Source organism: Alligator sinensis, unplaced genomic scaffold, assembly GCF_000455745.1.
Source record: "Alligator sinensis unplaced genomic scaffold, ASM45574v1 scaffold1185_1, whole genome shotgun sequence".
NCBI classification, from domain to species: Eukaryota; Metazoa; Chordata; order Crocodylia; family Alligatoridae; genus Alligator; species Alligator sinensis.
The window spans coordinates 295087-315882 of record NW_005842900.1 but is presented as its reverse complement, the minus strand read 5'-3'; the positions used below and the strand labels follow the sequence as shown (position 1 = coordinate 315882).

General features: G+C 42.2%; 1 protein-coding gene across 2 annotated transcripts in view; it reads right to left on the bottom strand.

The window, feature by feature from the left end:
- The window catches only part of POMT2 (protein O-mannosyltransferase 2), a 45695-nt gene that overhangs the window by 8831 nt on the left and 16068 nt on the right, over positions 1-20796 (bottom strand). For both annotated transcript variants that reach the window (XR_003091864.1, XM_006035965.3), the window contains exons 8-18: positions 20453-20535; positions 17651-17760; positions 15596-15662; positions 13526-13595; positions 11093-11171; positions 10066-10217; positions 9282-9373; positions 7619-7695; positions 1899-1970; positions 1608-1667; positions 479-584 (exon numbers count right to left, since the gene is read on the bottom strand). Coding sequence is in view for 1 of the 2 variants with exons in the window: in XM_006035965.3 (XP_006036027.1) it covers positions 479-584; positions 1608-1667; positions 1899-1970; positions 7619-7695; positions 9282-9373; positions 10066-10217; positions 11093-11171; positions 13526-13595; positions 15596-15662; positions 17651-17760; positions 20453-20535 (968 nt within the window). In the remaining variant the exon portion in view is untranslated. The remainder of the gene's footprint in view (positions 1-478; positions 585-1607; positions 1668-1898; positions 1971-7618; positions 7696-9281; positions 9374-10065; positions 10218-11092; positions 11172-13525; positions 13596-15595; positions 15663-17650; positions 17761-20452; positions 20536-20796) is intronic.

Here is a 20796-nt window from a genome sequence, read left to right as displayed (position 1 = left end):
CCATGTCAGGGAGGTTTCCCTGATATTTAGCTTAAATGTACCTGCTTTTAATTTCATCCCATCTTTCTATTTACATCCCCATGCATCACTATGAAAAATTATTTAAATGAAGACACAATTCTTTCTAAAAAACACACTTGAGCTCACCACAAGATGCTGAACTGGATGCAATCATTGAATTAAATACATGGCCTCAAGAGGTCAAACCTCAGGTTCAGAATGGTCCTCTCTAGCTTGCAAAAATGAGTCTCTCTCTTTTTCTTAACATTTACCTCATTCCAGTAGTAAGCTTTAGTACTTCTACAACCATATGTATTTTAAATATTTATACAGGTTCTACTTGAACATATACTGTTCAATTGCTGAGACCTGTGATACAGTAGATACATGTTCCATGATATAAGGGATATGAGGAGCTTTCCTGTATCATGAACATATAAATGTACAAATGCAGTAGGTGTGGGAGAGTTGGCCTCACCTCTGTGTTCAGTCATTTGCTGAACTCCCCTCTTCATGGCCACAGCGGTGGAAGTTGTCATTAGGAAGTACACTCCGATAGTGACTAGATTCAGCCACCAGACTACCTGGATGGGAAAGACAGATGTTTCATAGTTAGTAGGGTCAGAAGGGACCTAAGCAGGTCATCAAGTCCAACCCCCTGCCATGGGCAGGAAAGAATGCTGGGGTCAAACGACCCTGGCTAGGTGATTGTCTAGCCTCCTTTTGAAGATCCCCAGGGTAGGGGCGAGCACCACTTCCCTAGGAAGTTGATTCCAGCTCCTGGCCGCCCTGACCGTGAAGTAGTGCCTCCTGATGTCTAGCCTGAACCTACTCTCAGTCAGCTTATGGCCATTATTCCTTGTAACTCCCGGTAGTGCTCGGGGGAACAGGGACTTTCCCATTGCCTGCTGGTCCCCCTTGGCAAGTTTGTAGGTAGCCACCAGATCCCCTCTCAGCCTTCTTTTGTGAAGGCTGAACAGGTTCAGGTCCCATAGTCTCTCCTCATAGGGCATGATCAGGGGGCAGCAGGGTAGGCGAGTGGCCCTCCTCTGGACCCTCTCAATGCTATCCACATCCCTCCTGAAGTGCAGCGCCCAGAACTGGATTCCGTACTCCAACTGTGGCCTCAATGTTGCATAGAGGGGGAGGATCACCTGCTTGTGATGCATCTATGGATGCATGACAAGGTGTGGTTAGCCTTCCTAACTGCATCCCCACATTGGTGGCCCATGTTCATTTTGGAATCAATAGTGACTCCAAGATCCTTTTCTGCCTCTGTGCTGACAAGAAGGGAGTTCCCCAGCCTGTAGGTCTGCTGCTGGTTCTTCCTCCCCAGGTGCAGCACCTTGCACTTATCCGTACTGAAACCCATCCTATTCTCATCCGCCCACCTCTGTAACCAGTCCAGATCTAGTTGTAAAGATGTCTGGGTTCTTAGGAAGACTTTGAAGTGGTAGTAAGTGCATAAGACATGACAAGAAAGTGCTAAATGAAACTACACAACAGGAGTAGAAAGGAGAAAGAGCAGGAGGCCTGTCTTTAGAAAAGGGAGAACTTAATATTTGTGAAAGGCACTTCTTTTGTTTTGCAAAAATGCCCCAACTTACCGGGTTTCCCAGCAAATAAACCCGATAATCTGTCTCATTGATGCCAGAAAAACGCAGGCCCTAAAGAGAAAGAGATCAGAAGATGAGGAAAGATTAGGTCATCTGTTGAGCCTGTATCTATCTTCATCCTTATGGAGATAGTGACAAGGCTGAGAAGAATCCTTTACCATGTCCAAATTATTTGAACTCTGCCCAAAATAAAGTCCACAACATCTTCATTTTAATAAAGAGACACTCTACCGCAATCTAAAGCATTTTCAACCAGACAGAAAGGTGGGTTTATCAACATACCTGGTAATTGATGGGCCAGTGCCACGGTTTGGATGTGACTTCATTCTCCTTTGGTTTCAGGCCACTGTTACCCTATGGGAAGTTGAAAGGAAAATTACTATAAATCATACTCTTCTTCAAGGGAGTTGTTCAGGAACACAGGAAAATTGTTCTGCTCTCAGATGTATTCACACATGTGCAGAAGCAAATATTCTGGTTGCACCCTTTTAGAAACACTCAGATTTGAGTGTCAGATCCCGCTGGAGCTACCACATTTCTCTGTGGAACAGTTTCTTCTAGAAAAAACCCCCACAGCTATATCAATTAACAGCAAGTCACATCATTCTCTCATCATAAGAGCTTTTGTTTGGGCTCTTCCTTTCACTAGCATGCAGTCATGTAAAAAAATGTTCTAAAAACTGAATCATGCTCCAGTAATGAAATGACAAGCTGGCCCAGAAGTCAGTATGAGATGCCCAGCTCAGGTCCTCATCCCTGATGTATTGCTGCCTATGTGGGAGCCTTACTAAGCCCATCATGTACAGAACACAGAGGAGACAGATTTGAATTGGGACCTTCCCAGTAACAAACCAAACATTAGACTTCGTGAGCACCTGAAGATTAGACAGGCCAGGCACAGAGCTTAACAGTAACTGCCATCACTGAATATGGCCCAAGTGAGGTGGCAAGATAGGTACTACACAATAACTCATCATTCTGGGTCATAAAACTACAGGTCATTTGCATGGGTTTATGTGAAATAACAATTCATGGCAGCGGTTGTAATTCACTATAATTTCAGAATGGGAGTGAAAAAACATTTGACATTTTGAGACGCACAGGCAAAGCTCTGTACGCACACACGCACAAGTAAGAAACTGCAGCAAGTGATGATTCTCAGTAGAACTCCTGCTACCTCAAGTGGTCATCTGTTGTAACCTCATCATCAAAAACAAGGCTCAGTTTAACAGGATTTATGCCATAAATTCAGAGATCAGTTGACACTTGATTGGAAGTAGAAAGTTAGAGAGACAGTCCTGAATCTAGTTTCTAACACAGACCAAGGTACTTTGTATGCCTGACCACTGGCACCAGCAGAATAGGGAGCTCATTATTCATAGGCTCACAACATTTATGACCAGAAGAGACCATCAAATTATATTATCTGACCTCTAGCATGTCAAAGGCCCATAAGTTTCTCTACAACCTTTACATTGACCTTTATAAATTGTGTTCAACTAAAACAACTTCCAAAAAGGCATCAGGTCTTAATCTAGAGATATCAAAAGGAGAATCCACTATTTATTTTGGCAGTTTATTCCAGTGATTAAATTATACTTACTGCTAAAATGTGTGTCTCATTTCCAGTTGGAATGTTTTTTGGCTTTATCTTCCAGTCATTGGTTTGTTATACTAAATATCTCCTTAGTACCTGTTTTTCACTCTGCATGAAGCTACTTATCCAATTTAATCAAGTCACCTCATTCTTTTTGACAAACTAAAAAGATTTTTATTTTATTCTCTCACTGTATGTCATTTTCTCTAGCTTGCAAATTCCTTGTCTCTCCTATGTACTCTTCCCAATTTTTCAACATCCTTCCTTAAAAAGTAGACAGCAGAACTGTACACAACATTCTGGTATCAGTCTCACCACTGTCTACTACAAACAAAAAATGCCTCCCAACTGCTTACTCCTCCCCTGTTTATACATCCAAGGATCATGTGCCTTTTTATCACAGCACTGCACTCTGTGGTCAAATTTTGTTGCTTGTCCATTATGTCTCCTATATCCATTTCTAAGTCACTGCTTCCCAAGATACAGACTCGTACTCTGTAGCAGACATATTCAGAAAAGAATTACCCTGAGCTATTTATTTAATGTTAAAGCCCAACCACTTTCACCAATCAAAGTATTAATATTTTGATGTGTTTCTCTCTTAGCAGTCATGATTATCTTTGCAGATCTTGATGTGTCAAAGGGAGTCAGTCCCCAAAATCTGACAACTAGAGAAGAATGAAAATCAAAGCACTGGTTTAAGTACCTTCTCTGAAAAAAAAGGGACAGAACCCAAAGGAAATCTATAAATATAGGGTAGGGAGGATGTCCTTTTACACATCATAATATAACTGGGCTGCTAAATTTAAGCAAGGAAGAATAAGCACTGAGGCCACTACACCAGAATAAATTGACATAGGATACACAACAGTAATGAATGACTGAAGATCAGAAGTCAAGCACAGAGCTGAGGCTGTGGGCATCAACAGTGGGTCACTGTCTAACATCCTCTATGAAAACTAGGACATGAGAAAGGTGTGAGCAAGATGGGTGCCCATAATGTCAAGCACTGATCAGAAAAAGAACAACTTCACATTTCCAGAGAAACTTTTGAGGTGGTTCCAAACATACTTAGAAAAAGTCATGAGCAAGATTGTGACTCGGGATGAGACACAGGTCATCCCTATATCTCATAACACCCAAATCCTGACACTGAAAATCAGAGCATGCAAAATAAATGAACAATCTCTGTGTCGTAAAATAATCAAGATGGCAATCAGTCAGTAAGGTCATGGCCCAGTTTTTGAGACAGTGAAGGGACAATTGTAACGGACTGCCTACCTCTCAACAAGCAATACCATTCATGGGGAATACCGCGCTAGTGAAAGGCTGTGCTTGCAAGAAGCCATCAAGAGCAAGTGCTGTGGAAAGCCACATCAAGGGCTGTGGCTTCTCCAGAACTATGCATCACCCTACACATTCCAGGCAGCAGTAACCACAGAGACCAAATGTGCTTTTGAAGCTGCTAACCATCCAACCTAGTCACCAGTTCTGACTCTTTCAGATATCTATCTGTTCCCCAAGTTGAAGAGCGACTTTTCCAGGAAGAATTTCAGTGCTGATAACACAGTGACTGCAGCAGTCACACAGTTTCTAGATGTGTAGGACAAGGACTTTGCCAAAACAGGTATGGCCAAGCTGTAGCTGCACTGAACCAAACATACTGATGTTAAAGGAAACTAGACTCACCATACAGACTAGTAGTGCTCAATCTATCCAACCCACAGTCTGGATGAGTGGCACTAGGCCAGTCTATGGGCCACATCCTGTATGCAGGGTCAGTCTGTGGGCCGGATCCAGAGTGAGTGTGGTTGGTCTGCCAGTGCGATCTGGTGCCACAGCCCAGCCCCATGTGCTGGATCCTACACATTGGCCCAACCCTGCATGCTGATGCAATCTGGCACATGGGCCATGTCATTTGGCCTGTAGGGCTCCCCACAAGTTCAGATATTTGGTAGCAGGGAAGTGGTAGCAGTATTAATTGCCACAGCCACCATGTTATTATCACTGAAATTAATGTCGCCATCACGCCCCTGCTGCCACATTTCCAGACCTGCAAGAAGCCCCATGGAATGGATGAGACAACTCTGCATGCTGAATTTGGCCCATGGGCCGTAGGTTAATCCACCAATATAGACTTTAATCAAACACCTGAAAGCAAACAATTGTTTCTTTGTAAGACTAGAAACTATTTAAATGCCTCTCTTAGCTATGCAGCCTGTACTCCTTGTTCCTAGATGTATAACTTTACATTTGGCTTAATCAAGACATGTTTTCTTTGAACAGACCCAACCTACCAAGTAATGGATAGCCCTGTGTGACAGCATCATGCACTTTTCATCAGCTATGATTTTGTTTTTATCTAACATCTCAATCTGCAAATACAAAGCACATGGAACATCAGATTTGAGAAGGTGGGTATGCAATCTAAGAGGCTGTATTTTGAAAATTTGGTCTGAAGTATTGTATTAACCTACAAACAATTGTCCTTGTATAGTTTCTATAATAATACTACTCATGAAAATCTACATTAAAAGTATGCTGAAGAGTCAAGCACTCGGCAGTTAGGAAGTACCAGTTGCAGCAGAAAGGATCAGGAGAAGGACAGCTCAAGGGAAAGGATAGCAGAAACAATAAGATAAGGAAGGGTTGGAATGCGGCACACTGAACAGCAGTACCAATGAGCCTGTGCTATGGATAAAGTGGGAAAATAGAGGCTCACAGGAGATCAGGAAAGAAGATAAGCACCAGGGAAGGACAGACACATTGCTGAAGAAGATTAACTGTGATGGGAAGCTGCTACTCTAACTGTATTTACTGAGTATGTGCAAATACTGATTTTCAGAGTCCCATAACTTGGCAAGATATAGGCAGATTTTCACAGTAAGTTCAGCCCCAGAGCAACCCCTTCTAAACCTGGGGCCCCTAATTTCAAGCAGAGACCAGAGCTTACCAAAGGCAATCTATACTGCCTTCAGGTTTCCCTCTTGAAATATGCCCATGCACTCCCAGCCTGTATGTTGAAATGAGGCAATATAGCTACATTCAAATGGTCCTGAACATATGCCCAAAGCCATTTTTAGCCTCTGTCTTGGGTAAGATTGCTGTATGTTTAACATGGGTCAAACAAGACACTTTTTTCCTTAGCATCATTGTCATTCTCAGAAACAGCCTAACTAGTTTTTCTGATTATGTCTTTAAATTCAACCTAAAGCCGGCACATAAGATGGAAAATTCCAGCCCAGTTAAAGTTTGCCAGCTCTGATTCACTACAGGTATTGCTTCCTGCACCACACAGTATTATGTAAACTTAGGCTGGTGCGTGCACATGCATAGGTACATATGATACCCTAGTGAACGGCAGCTACCAATGCCCTCTGCTGGATGGAGCATCTGAAGAGCGCACAAAGGGCAAAATTATGTTACCTTCTTGTGACTGCAGCCTGGAAGACAGTGAAAGTTTGATATTACTGCACAAGGGTGAATGTTTTCAAGATGTCTTTTACATGTCTCTGACAGTGTTTCTGCAGCTGAGGACATTGCAGAAAGAGCAGAGTCTCAGCTTGCTAAGAGTCCAGCTGCTCCTGTAGATTTTCCTTTGCTCCAAAAAGAGAGCCCTCCTTCAGACATGAAGATTATTTCCATGGAAACGGTTCTGTTGATGTCTCCTTACCTGGAGCAATGTTATAACTGGTTGTCATGGAAATGATTAGCAATAATAATACTACAGTCCCTGTTTTTTCAGAGTTTAAAAAGAGTTTTACAAAATAATAAGAAATTAAACCTCAGAGTCCTCTCTGAGGTCTGTATCATTCCTGTTTACAGCAGAGAAAGAAAGGCACAGGAAAGAGAAAAGACTAGACCGGGGCTATACAGAATGGCCTCAGAGGAGAAGACTATAGGAAAAACCACAGTTTTACAAAGACCTGAAGTGATAAAGGAAGAGGGGTTAGAAGGGCAGAGAATATCAGCATTGAAAGCTTTTGAAAGATAACTGGTTTTCAGTTCTCATTGGGTATTAATGTGTTCTTATGGGACTAGGTATCCAGGGTCTATGCACTTTTAGGGCCTCAATTACCACTGTATTACTGACATGTGAACATTAATTTATACTCCAAACCACCAAGCAAGGAATGGAAGTATTATCATTCTCATTTTACAGGAGGGAATCTAAACTACAGAGAAATTAAATGACTAGCCTATAGTCAAATCAAATGCAGAATAGAGCCAGGAACTGAACCCAGAACTTCCTAACTGTATGATGGAAATTAAGTATAAGGGCAGCCTTCTTCCTCTAAGCTACAGAAACATACTGTCTTTCCTACCTGCCATCCCCAGGCCATCTCAGTAAATGTTTTATTTAGCTAGAAAGGCAAAAAATGGTCTAGAAATAAATCTGCCCTACCCGGATCATAACCATGTGGGACTCCAGCAGAATCTCTGTGAAGGACGGTTTCAAAACATCCAGGCTGATATTAGGCACTATGGATCAAACAAAAGAGAAATGAATTAGAAACCTGTGCATGATGTCTTCCTCGAACACATGCATAATAAGCTCTCCTCCCATGTCAAATCTCTGAGGAATCTGCTTCTGGTATCTCCCCAGTCCCCAATTAATTTCATTCATATTCTAAACACAACCTCTTGCAATCATGAAAGTATTCTCAAGTGGATTTCAATACTGATCCACACTCTGATTTCCTGCTGTACTTTCAGGAGTGTGAAAATAGATAAAGCTTCCCAAAATAATCAGTCTTTGGGCTGAAGCAGAAATAAGAGCTCAGCTACTCACAGGCTCTTGTGTATTCACAGATCAGCCATGTGTGTAAAAAGGCAAAAATGCATGACAATGGGAGCAGGCTTTTGCCAAACGATCAGCCCAGAGTTTAATTCTTTTAGTTTGAATCTGATGTTTCTGAAAGGCTGCAAAATGTTAGGGGTTTTTAATTAAGCCAAAATTTGCCCAAGCCTTCTGCAAAACAGAAATGAAGCATTTCTGCTTCTTGTCTCTTTTATCCCTGGGTGGGCGAGGTGAGGGGAGGACACACAACACAGCTGAATAATACAGGTTGAATGAAGCAGGGAATAAGGTTGTGAAACAGGTCTAACTTCTGGATAGTGCTGGAGGGCACATGTGTCATAACTGGAATGCTGAAGTCTGTCTCTAATCCATGCTACAATTCTATCATCCATTATTTAAAGCTATTAGTAGCAGTCTCATTATTGGAATGTCCAAGCAAATGAAACCACAGCAAGTGCAGAGCAAAGTACAGTGGACCCTACACTTCTAAACAAAATCATTACAAAAGTCTGCTACCCACATAGATTAATCACAGACAGATTCGGAACAATAGCTCCTTCAGTTGCAAACATAAGAAGAGTTCAAAATATACCTCATAACAGAACAATGGCCGCAGCCTTAACTAAGGAGCACTGACTATAATTGCAGCTCCTGAAGATCTCAAAATGCATTATGTAATGCTTCTTGTAGGTATAAGCATTTCACAATATAAAAACTGAGGCAGATTAAAGCTAAGCAACTGGCTTAAATTAATGTAGCTGGTCAGTACCAAAGCCAGTGAATTGGAGATGAGGGCAAGGAGGAGGTCAGAGTGAGGACCAGGACTCTTAAACACTCAGGGCACTTATACACATGCTCTAATTGTGATTAGAATATGTTGGAGTGGACTCGTTTAATCAAGTCTGCTGAAGCATTATAATCAAAGTGCTCCAGCATGCTGCAGCGTCTTATGTACTCAGCATCCCTGCATTTCAAATGGCAGTGGGGGCACTTTAACTAAAGCTCATTGTCAAACGAGCTTTAGTTAAAACACCCCCACCACCATTTAGAAACGTGGGACACCGAATACACGAGACACTGCGGGTGTTTTAATTAGAACAGCTCTAATTAAAATGCTTCCTCCTCCCACCCAGGAGCACGTGTAAAAACACCCTCAATGCCTTGCAACAGCCACTTAATAACCCCTCACTTCCTTTGAAAACAAGCCAACCTACCTAATGTAAAATGCTCCAAGAGATTTTGGGGAAAAAAAGGAAACATCACTTACACTTAGGATTGATGTGATCTTCAATGTTCCAGAGGGAACTGGGATTCTCCTTCAGATACGGAGTGCAAGTGACTTCCACCTGTTCCCAGCCCCTGATAAACAGGACAGTAAATCACCAGCTTTCTGAAAAAATCACCATTTACAATTCAGTTCTGATTTTTTCATTCACACTGACATTTCCCAGCAGCACAAATTAAGGTTTTCAACCTTCACAGATCCTTTCCAGTGCGTCCAAAAAGTCTTATACTATCACAGTGCAGACAGAAACTGAACTGAATGTAAGAGGGGTCTACCATTTTAAGCCTGCTGTAAATACGAAGACAAACTTTTTCATCCTTGGTGCCTAACATTAGGCATCTAAATCCATATTTATACAGACACATAACTTGACCTTCTTTTGAGGGGCAATGAGCATTTGTAGCTCCCAGTTTCAAGTCATCTTGTATATTCTGTCCAGGCAACGTAGTCATTATCACTTTAAGTCAATCCATGCCTATAGCAATTCCATTATGGAATCAAAGAAATCATCACAGTAGATCAAATTATTCATCTAATCTGCCATCTTATTTACAACAGTGACTAACGGTAGAGGATATCAGAAGGGAAGTGCAAGGGGCCTGAAGTGTGGTGACAGAGTAAACTTTCCAGAGGGGAAAAAAGCTATTATTTCCTAATCTGGAATAAGTGCTACTTAACAAAGGCAAAGCAGTGACAATGAGGAACATCAGCTGCCAGCAACAGATCTTCGGCAGGAAGAATCACAAGCTGGATGCAGCCTGTTTACCATTTTGGAAGCATCTTCCCAGAGGAGCCCAATATACACCCTGTGGCCACATGGGTCAGTCGGATTTGACTTCGTAGGACTTTGATGAGTTTCCCAGACTTCCTGCCCACCACCTCAATCCTCCAGAAATCGTTGGAGTCTCCTGTTCCATTCTACCATTCAAACACACCACAAGAGAGAGCAGCTGTCAAAGTGAGGCACAGTAGAACACAATCTTCTGAAACATGTTGACAACGCTACATGGAAGAAACCTGACTCAACCTGTTCAGTAATAACAACAGAAATTCCCCACCAGGAAACAGCTATTATAAATGAGCTCATGATTACTGCCTTCCTACCATTTGTACCTTGCTAAGCCTCAAATTCTTTACCACAGTGCCTTACAGGTCTCTTGGGCTAAGCAGATGCATTTTAAACAAGGGACCATTTGAATAGATACCCTAGTAAATAATAGCCCCTCATCTTCGGAGACAAAGCTGACAACATTTACAAAGTTTCCTCACTGCTCAGCCTAGACCCTAGAAGCCATATGTATATACCACAAGGCCAAGTACAGAAAATATTTGTCATTGCAGCTTTAGAGTTGCATAGTTACACATTTAAAGAGCCAGGGGCTACCAGAGTCAGGGATCTGCTTCCTCATATATATGGGAGAGGTAAGGATTTCTTAGGGTGATATTTTTTATTGGACTGACTATATAGTTGGGATAAAGTTAGACAAGCATTCGAATGCAAGACATTCTTTGTCCAGTCTCATATACATGTATTCTGATACAGGACCTAAATATGTGACATGCTAAGTCTTCAGTAATAAAATAAGGTTTTCTCCACACCTACAGATGTACACATATCACCCTGCTCCAACTTCCCCCATAACCTCCCCCTTTACTGTAAGTGCTGTCAGAGATTTAAAAAAATAGCTAAAAGACCAAATTAAAAGCAGGATTAAGTTATTTGGTTTGGAGTGAATTCCCTTTCCCTCCCACCCCCAGTAGAGAGGGAGGTTTTATTCTTGCTTTTCACTTACTATTCCATATCCAGTGACTTGAAAGTGTTTCCTTGTCAAGGGGGCCTCATGCTGGTGACTATGAAGATTTCTGGAAGTCCTGCAATGAAATACAAGTGGAAACTATGTTTCACTTTGAATGCTGAGGATGGTTTGTGGGAAGAACTTTTCTTTCAATCAACAATAAAAACTCTCATATATGAACCCCCCTCCCAGCAATTTGCAGGCATTACGAATTAATTTTCTGAACTATTTATTATAAACTGTATTCGGCCACCTCTGGGTAGAGAAGTATACTGACCATGGAACACTGCAGGTTAGGACACAGAAGAGAAAACATTCAGCTGCAACTGAAGGGATGTGTGGCTTTTATGACGAGCCCAAAACACGGAGGTTAAAAGCCCAATGCTTGCAAATAGTGGCAAGAGATCCTCAAAGTCCAGACCACTTGTGAGCATCAGTTTGATTCTCATGCAAAAGACTGCATCCTCTAGCTACACAGAATTCCCTAACAGCATACTGGACCATTCAGTTATGGTTCAAAGGGAAGAGTGCCATCTGTTGGATCATTTGCAGATCACTTGTGCAGCACAACAGTTTTTCTGGGAAGTCTCCCATTTCAGGACCCAGCATTCCTCAGCATGAGAGTTGACAAAATCATGTTGGCAAGTCAAGAGTTTACTGTGATTTGCACATCTTTAGTGTTAAAACCCCAGCTGCTAATATCATGATCTGTGAGAATCTCACAGCTTTCATTTGCAAAAAAAGTAAGTTTCTAGAACACAAAGTAAGCATGTAACAGTTATTTTTCAAATGTCATGACTTCTGAGCTTGAAGCATGAATTTTTGAAAGCTTCCAATGTCACAGGCTTCTACTACATAGCGGACTAATGTGATATAATGTATAGGGCAGCCAGTCATGGGAATTAACTAGTTAATTCACTAATTAAAAAATTAAAAAGTTAAAGAAATGGCTAACTTTTAACTTTAACTAGTTAAAAAAAGGTTAACTTTAACTTTTTTTTAAAGTATGTTAAAAGTTTTTAAAAATTGAAATCTGGCTTTCCCAGAGTTTTTCCTGACACACCCACTCTCTAGGACTTACATGGAATGATATTTCTTTATTGAAACTCTCGGACTTCTTGTTTGAGAGACAGAGTAGCGTGCCTTCCTAGGAGACATGGTCTCTTAAGAACTACAAGTTCCAGAGTTCTTTAGTTCTTGCTGGCATTTTCTGTGCATTTGCAGAAGTCAACAGGGCAGCCAGCTGGCTGCAGGCGAGGAAAAGCACTAACAAGCAGAGACATTGATCCCAGTAAGAGTGGGAGCAAGTAGTGAGGGTGAAGCAGATGATGACTTTTTTAATTTTAATGAAAATCAGAACCAGCAGCCCAGGCCCAAGAAGTTGAGCATTACTTCTCATACGTGAGAAACTTATCTGAGATGTCACCTACTATGAAAAAACTATTCGTCCATTATAACACAATCATTCCCTCATCTGCCCATGTAGAGCAATTGTTCAGTAGTGGGGGTTTAGTTTTGCAAGACAGAAGAGGAAAATTGTCAGATGTAAATTTTGAAATGCAGCTTTTGCTGAAGTTCAATAAGCATGTTTAAACACTTTCTGCTATGTAATTGAGCATTCTTTTTCTCATTTAAACTGATTTTCTCATTTCAGTCTAATTCTGATTTTCAGACACTTTCATTATTTCTAATTCAGATGCATTTCATACCCTCTTGTTACCTTTTGAGCAATAAAAATTGTAATAACAGAGGTTTTTTGTGGGAACAGCTTTCATTTGTCACCTGGCTATGAATATCTCCTTTCTGTTATTCTGGTATACCTATATGATGCATTGACTTTTACAAAGTACTTCACATGGAGAGGGTGAGAAGGATCTAACATTACATAGGTATTGGTAAATTGTTATTTTGAAAACTGTATGACAAGTATAACACTGTTTTCAGGTAAAACATGGTGAGTTCCAAGTAAATTAGTGGGCTTCTGTGGGCTCATGGAAAAGAACCCCACTCATTACATTTGAAAATGAAAAATGATGCTAAGAGGCAATTCACCGTGTTTCATGCATTTCTCATGAATCAACTTAACTTTTAACTAGTTACTCTCTTTTTAACCTACCTTTTAACTAGTTGAAAGTGGAAATATTTAACTTAACTCAAGTTCATTTTAAAGGCTGCTAACTTTTAACTTTAACTAGTTACATTTTCCATAAACTTTTCCCATGATTGAGGGCAACCAAAGTTGATTAGATAGGGAGACCTTCTTGCTGAACAGTGAAAGGAAGGAAAATACAGACATAACACAGGCACCAAAATTCCCTGATAGTCTTCAAGCCAAGCATTCATGGCAGAGAGGGGACTAGAGACAAGTCCTCCCATCACCAGTCCTATCTCAAATGCTGATTCTATTGAAATCCCAAGAGATAACCTTACTCTTTGTGTTCCAGCCGAATTATATCTCCATGTCTCACAAACTCCACAGTACAAGACGGGTCCAAATGATCTGTAAGGAGCGAATAAATAGATCTCATTACCAAGTCTGAAAAATGAATCAATGTCCTTGAAGGAAGAGTTTTGAGAATACTGAGTTTTTTACTTCAGTAAATCACATCAGTGGATTCAGTATGAACCCTAATTTAAGTGTAATAACTGGCCCTGATGGTTCCTCCCTAAAACTCTATGGCAGTATTCTAAAACAAAGACTTCGGCTGCCCTTGGGTCCAATAGGGAAATTGATGAAACCACGCTGTTCAGCACAGATTAGAAATATAAATCAAGAATGATTTTAGCAGCCATTCATCAACTTTAATTATGCAAAACTAAGACAGAAAGGAAATCCTATATAACAAGCATGCTCCAGATATACCACGGGGGAATCTAAATAATGGATGATATGTCCAAACAACTACTCCCAATGTCCAACAGTATTTTGACCCAAGCAGCCATGCACTAAGAAAAAAAATCTATTGCATTCTGGAACCTGTAGTCTGGGAGGCACACCTCTGAATAAAAAAAATATGGCAACTCAAATATGATTCATTGTACGTATTCATTGCAGTCTGTGGTTGTCTAGCAAGTTATCATCACAGCTCTTAGCTGGAAAAAAAGCTGAACATCAACATCTGGAAGGAAAATAAAGTTATGATTTATTTACATGGCGCACGGCTCACCACTGGCTTCCACCTGAAAACTGCTTTGTTTCATAGTTTCATAGTTTTAGGGTCGGAAGGGACCTAATAGATCTTCTAGCCCGACCCCCCGCCAGGGCGGGAGAACAACAAAAGAACCCTAAACAAAAAACGGGACTCAAATGAGTCCAGCCAGGTAGGTGTCCAGCCTCTTCTTAAAGATCCCCAGGGTAGGGGCCAGCACCACCTCCCTTGGAAGTTGGTTCCAGCTCCTAGCCGCCCTAACTGTGAAGTAGTTTTTTCGGATGTCCAATCTGTACCTCCTCTCCATCAACTTGTGCCCATTACTCCTTGTTATGCCAGCGGGGGCTAGGGGAAACAGCGTCTCCCCCAAACCCTTCTGGTTCCCCCTAGTGAGTTTATAGACGGTCACCAGGTCCCCCCTCAGACTTCTCTTGTGGAGGCTGAATAGGTTCAGGTCCCGCAGTCTCTCACTGTAGGGTCTGCCCTGTTGTCCCCGGATCATGCAGGTGGCCCTCCTCTGGACCCTCTCCATGTTGTCCACATCCCTCCTGAAATGGGGCGCACAGAACTGGACACAGTACTCCAACTGCGGCCTGACCAGCGTCGCATAGAGGGGGAGGATCACCTCCCTGGCTCTACTCGAGATGCACCTGTGGATGCACGACAAGGTCCGGTTAGCCCTGCCAACCATGACCTCGCATTGTCGGCCCATGTTCATCTTGGAGTCAATAATGACACCAAGATCCCTTTCCGCCTCCGTGCTCTCAAGTAGGGAGTTCCCCATCGTATAAGTGTGCTGCTGGTTCCTACTACCCAAGTGCAGCACCCTGCACTTGTCCGTATTGAAACGCATCCTGTTCCTGTTTGCCCACCCCTGTAACCTATCCAGATCCTTCTGCAATCTCTCTCTCCCTGCTAGCGTGCTCACCTCCCCCCAAATTTTGGTGTCATCAGCGAATTTAAACAGGTTGCTTTCCACCCCAACATCAAGATCGCTGATGAAGAAATTGAACAGCGCAGGCCCCAGGACCGAGCCCTGGGGGACTCCACTACCCACCTCCCCCCAAGTCAAGTATGATCCATCCACCACCACCCTCTGAGTGCGACCCTTCAGCCAATCTGCAATCCATCTGACTGTGTAGGCATCTATGCCACAGTCGCCTAGTTTCTTAATTAGGATGGGGTGAGAGACGGTGTCAAAGGCCTTGCTGAAGTCCAGAAAGACTACATCCACCGCGACACCTGCGTCCATGGCCTTTGTGACCTTTGTTTCCCAAGAGGCTATGCAAGAACATGCTAGTTAAAAACAGAAGTATCAGTTAGATGGCTTATTTGTTAGTGTTCTGCTTACCTGCGTTCGAATCGTATTTCTTTATAATCCACAGGTTGTTCAAGTCCTTGTGTAAATAGGCAGTGACCTGGAAACACAATGAAAAATCATTTCATCCAACAAGTCAGGGTCTGGCCAAGGAAAAAGCTCCTTTCATCAGCAACTCTAAATACCAAATATATCCAGTGCTAATAAAATAAATACAGGATAACTTTGTGATGCTGCCCCCAGTTAAAAGTCCTAGTTTTTAGACCCTGATTAATCCAGACCACAAATCTATCAACCAAATGGGGAAATACAGTACCTGTGTTACGGTGTGCTATGACACTTGCAGCTTTCTACACTTCCTCTATTGCTCTGTTTTCCTGGTAATGACTTCTAAATCATGCAGCTCTATTTCCTCTCTCAGCCCTAGTTCAGAGGCTCTTTCCACAACAAGCTGTACAGCATGAAACTCTTGAAATTCCCCCCATTGATATTAGAAACCATGCAAGTGGCATCTCAGTCACTTCCACAGCAACAAATAGTACTGCCATCAAGACACAGTTAGGATTTTGGTTAGGAATAAGCAGATACAAAGTGATTCTACTTCTAAGGAATTGTCCTTGTAATACAGAAGGGAAATTACAAATGAAGATAACCATCTTTCTTCAGTCGCTTTCATCTGAGGATCTAAACACAAATATTGCTGAGGTTGAGGTTAAAGAAAAATGGGGAATTTTCTTTATTTTGGGACTATCTGATTAGCTAGTATTATTGCATGTTATGGGGTTGCTGATTCTTGCTGCACTGTTTATATTTTTATTAGAAATGCTCAGAAAGATCAGATAGCTGTTTCTTTTTACTGTTGGTTTTTGAAAGTAAAGAACCCTAATCTACTAAATAAAGTGTCTCCAGCTCTGCAGTAAGTATTAAAAGGTGGAAAACAAGGCATAAAATGAGGAAGTGATGTGCCCAGGATAGTGGGAGAGGTCAGTGCCACGGACAGGAACAAAACTGAGGAGAAGAGACTCTCATACCTTTATTCTTACCACTTAATGCTCTCCACAAAGGCAATGTGGTTAATAGGTAGCTGCATGGTATACTTATGTCTTCATGCTCCTGCAGTGATACAAGCGGAGCAAAATTATTGCAATTTTAACTTCTTTTTTTTTTTATTCACTTGTCTGGCTACAGGAGCATGCAGTGGTAACAGGTACAGCATAACAGCTGATACACACAACTCCTCCTCCCCTTTTGAAGCAGTTACAAATTGCCTCTGTCCATAGAAGGAGATGGCATTTTAAAGTCCCTGTAGTGAAATTCAGAAGGTATTTTTTCATGCTTTCACATACAACAGGGATTCCCTGATCAAAAGGGAGCAAGACCTTTTTGCAGAATTTTGAGAAGCATAGGAACTGCACTGCAGAAACTGTATTACAAATCTAATGGGAAAGATTGGAGGGGACTTGTTCAACATTCTAACGTACAAGGGTTTACACAGCTTTCCATCAGGTGGCAGCTGCTCTTTCATTGGGAAATATAATATGTCTTTAAGTTGTTTTGGCACATGTTCAGAGGGCAAAATGGAAGAAATCTCTCCATTATGATGTACCCTCACTATTGCAAGCAAGTCCTTCTGGTGTAAGAGTGGTAAAATTTCAGGTTTCTCTACTACCAAGGTCTCCCAACTAAGGACCAAATTCAGGAGACGGTCCTGGTCCCCCACTATAATTCTAATAAAGAATCTAAGAACCACAGTAGCCTCTGTCACAGCTGTATCTAAAAGCTCAGTGCAGGAGCCCACAGGGATAACACATTAATCAGGGGTGTGTACCACGACATCGTGATGTATCACCTCTTTCAGTTCCTTGAAGCTCTCTCTCATTTCTGGCATCCACTTTAGCCAGAAATGGAAAATGGAAGGACTTACACCTTCCCAGGCAAAATGACAATGGAATAGGGCAGTAGGAAAGAACAGCTGCTTTTACTGGAGGATTTAAATCTTATAGCAGCTCCAAATGGAACAGAGCATATATCACAAGGTGGCTGTAGTGCAACAGTGACACATGCTACACACAACAGCAACATACTGACCTGCTGCTGACGTGCTCCCACTCCTTCAGGGTACAGGTGCCAGTGTGAATGAAGATACCCCCCTGCCATTCGCAGGTTCTTCATTGTGACAACAGAGCCATATGCCAGATCTAAAAGAAACAGAAAGGGAGACAGGTCTGAGGCAGCTCTCCCATAAAACATCACTCCATAGTCAGACTGCACTGCAGGGACTAACAAAACAGGTTCCAACCTTTATTTCAAGCAAGCCCATTCCCACCCACCCCCACCATGATATATCATTACAAACAACTCACTATCAACTAACCTACTACTTACAAACTATTATTAAACACTTCCAGCAATCCAGCAATACTGCAGAACTAGAGTAACACACAACATCTGCTTTTGGAGAAAGAGCATAGAAAGGAGATTATACCAACAGAACATTTTTTCTTTTGATTTTTAAATTAATTTCAATAAGTAAAAGTCTAGGGTTTTTTTTTCTTTAAAGAGCATAATCAACTATGACCTAGGTAATTCTAAAAAAACTGTTTTAGATCTTGCACATGCCTGAGTCCTCCTGCCAATGTTCGTTGTTTTGGAACCTCACCCTCTCCCCCCTTTACCCCTTCCTTGTCTTTCTTTCCCTTATTGCTATCAGAAAGACTCATATAAGCAATAGGAAAAAATGGCAGACTGACTACATAGGGGATGTAGGGAACTGATTACATGTACTCTCACTGCTGTCAAATACACAAAGCAAAGCTAAGGACACAGAAAAACTAATTTCTCTCTCTCATCATTAATTTCTAGGCAGCTTTCACGGAGTAGCCAAGAGTGATCCGGATCCTCAGCCTCAGTACTTTGTGCCCTTCAGCCATTCAAAGGAGATATTAAAACAAGCTTAACTAGCTGCCCACTAGCCCCTAGCACAGCAGACATGGCTGGGGAAAGGGAGAGAATTTGGCCGGAGCACCACTGCACTCTGCCAGTCCCCTGCTACTGGAACAGGGGACAGTTGGGCAAAAGCTGAAGCAGTGCTAAAGCTGTTTTAAATTACATGAGGGAAATCTATGGTCCTAACTCTGGATCTGAGAATCACAAAATGACATAAAGCCAACTTTGGCTTCCCTAATTAATAGCTTATTTAGTCTTAAAAGCTTTTAACAAATCCATTACCATTGCATGGCCAATCACCAGTTTGATCAGTTGACTATCTGCTGTACCCAGCCTTACATTAAATACAACTCAGCTGGACCTGAGGCTCTGATTCCAAGTATGTACTCTGAGTTCACATTTTCAATGTAAGCCCTTCTCTTGCACAGATGGATACAAATCCAACACACATCATGTTATCCAACACGTAAAAAAAATAAGGAAAACTGCCAAGTCTTGTTTCATTGACCCAAGCAAAGTAAAGGACAAAAAGCAAAGCAAAAGCAGCAGTGGTAAAAAAATAATCCAAACTGTAACCATTTCTAAAATATTATTAGAAATACAGAAAAGAAACTTGTAACAGGCACTGGATCAGGCACGTATGCCTTAAGCTTCTGATGAATAAGATGGCCCTGAAGAAAGGAACAGGGAACTAACCTTGAGAATGCAGGCTTTATTTGGACTGCTCCAGCTGGCAAACTGACCCACTGGCTTACAAGGGGTTTGGATTTTAAGACTGTGTAGCAGAAAGCCCCCTTTTCCTCTTGCCTGCATTTGCTCTCCCCTCTTTGGATATGTTTCTCTTTTTCTACCTTTTCTTCCTTCCTCTCTCTTTCACTTTAAGATAAGGAATTGTGTTTTAAAATTTGTGTGTGTGCATTTTGTATCTCCCCTTGTAGTTTGGTATTTTTATATTTTATACTCCTTGCCTTTCAAATTTCAACTAAATGTGTTTTAGTAAGTTATACATTGTAACAATGTTAGCAAGGGCAGGAATCAAACTGTCCTTCTCTGTATCAGGCTGGCCCCTGAAAGAGGGAGTGAATCAGTGATTGAATGTGTAACACAGTAGCAGCAGACAGCAATTATCACCAGGAAGTTGCAGATCAACCATGGGAAGAACTCAATAGAAGACAATGTAACAACCGGGAAATCTCTAAACCTCACTGATCAAGGGCTAGAAGCCCTGGCCTGAGTTATTCAGCCCAAAAGTTGGTCCCCTGCGTTGATTATCTCCAGATCGACCACTCCCAGAGTCCTATTCTAAATTCATCAACGGACTCCCAAACCTGCACGTACATGCGGATGACCCCTGGGGCTGACAGATGCTGTCCAGTAGCCACCGAGGTGGGGGGGGAAGTCCCACGAGGGTCAGCGACCCCTGGATTGGGCAAACCTGAAAACTGGGGAGTCACCAAAGGCTGCCAGGGACAGATAAAAGGAAGTGAAAAGTGACCCTCAGTGGCGACTTATTGATCTCGAGTCACCAAAGTCTGCCAGGGACAGATAAAAGGCAGTGAAAAGTGACCCTCAGTGGCGCCCTCTTGATCTCCAACTCGACCAGACCTGTCCAGCCAGAAGGACCAGCCGGCGACCCCCTTCTGGAGGATACCACCATGCTGAAAGAAGCCTCGACTGGCCATCGACGGCAGACTCCAGCGCTTGTAGGATAGGTATACCTGACTCTGTAGCCTGCTACTGTGTGTGTGTGTATGTGTGTGCATGTGTGGGGACCAGCCCCAAGGTTTATGATTACCGTGTTTCAATCCGCCTAATAAACTAGAATTTCAAGGATCCCGAGTTGGACATTTGTAGCCAACAAATGTTATGTTTTGTTTTGCCTGTATGATGATGTTGCTTGCATTAGTCTGAGCTGTTTATTCTCCAAAGGCCCTGAACACTTACGCTCTGGAATGGAGACATCGTGAAGATTGTTCCCAATCAGCCGGGACTGAAAGGCAGAGCTGTAGAAGCCATCACCAGGTCCACTAGGAGACAGCAAAGAATGTACAGACCATGAGTCTATGGGAATGTATAAACCTAGGAATTAAATCATTTTTAAGCAAGAAATATGTAAAACCACTAGTCCAGGGGTCAGCAACCCCTGGCACGCATGCCAAGCATGGCACGCAAGGCCATTTTGCTCAGCACACCACTGCCAACCCGGGCTCTAAGCAGCTGCTGCCAGCTGCAGAGCCCAGACTGCTCCCAGCAGGTGGTTGGGAGGCTGCAAGCCCTGCTGCCAGCAG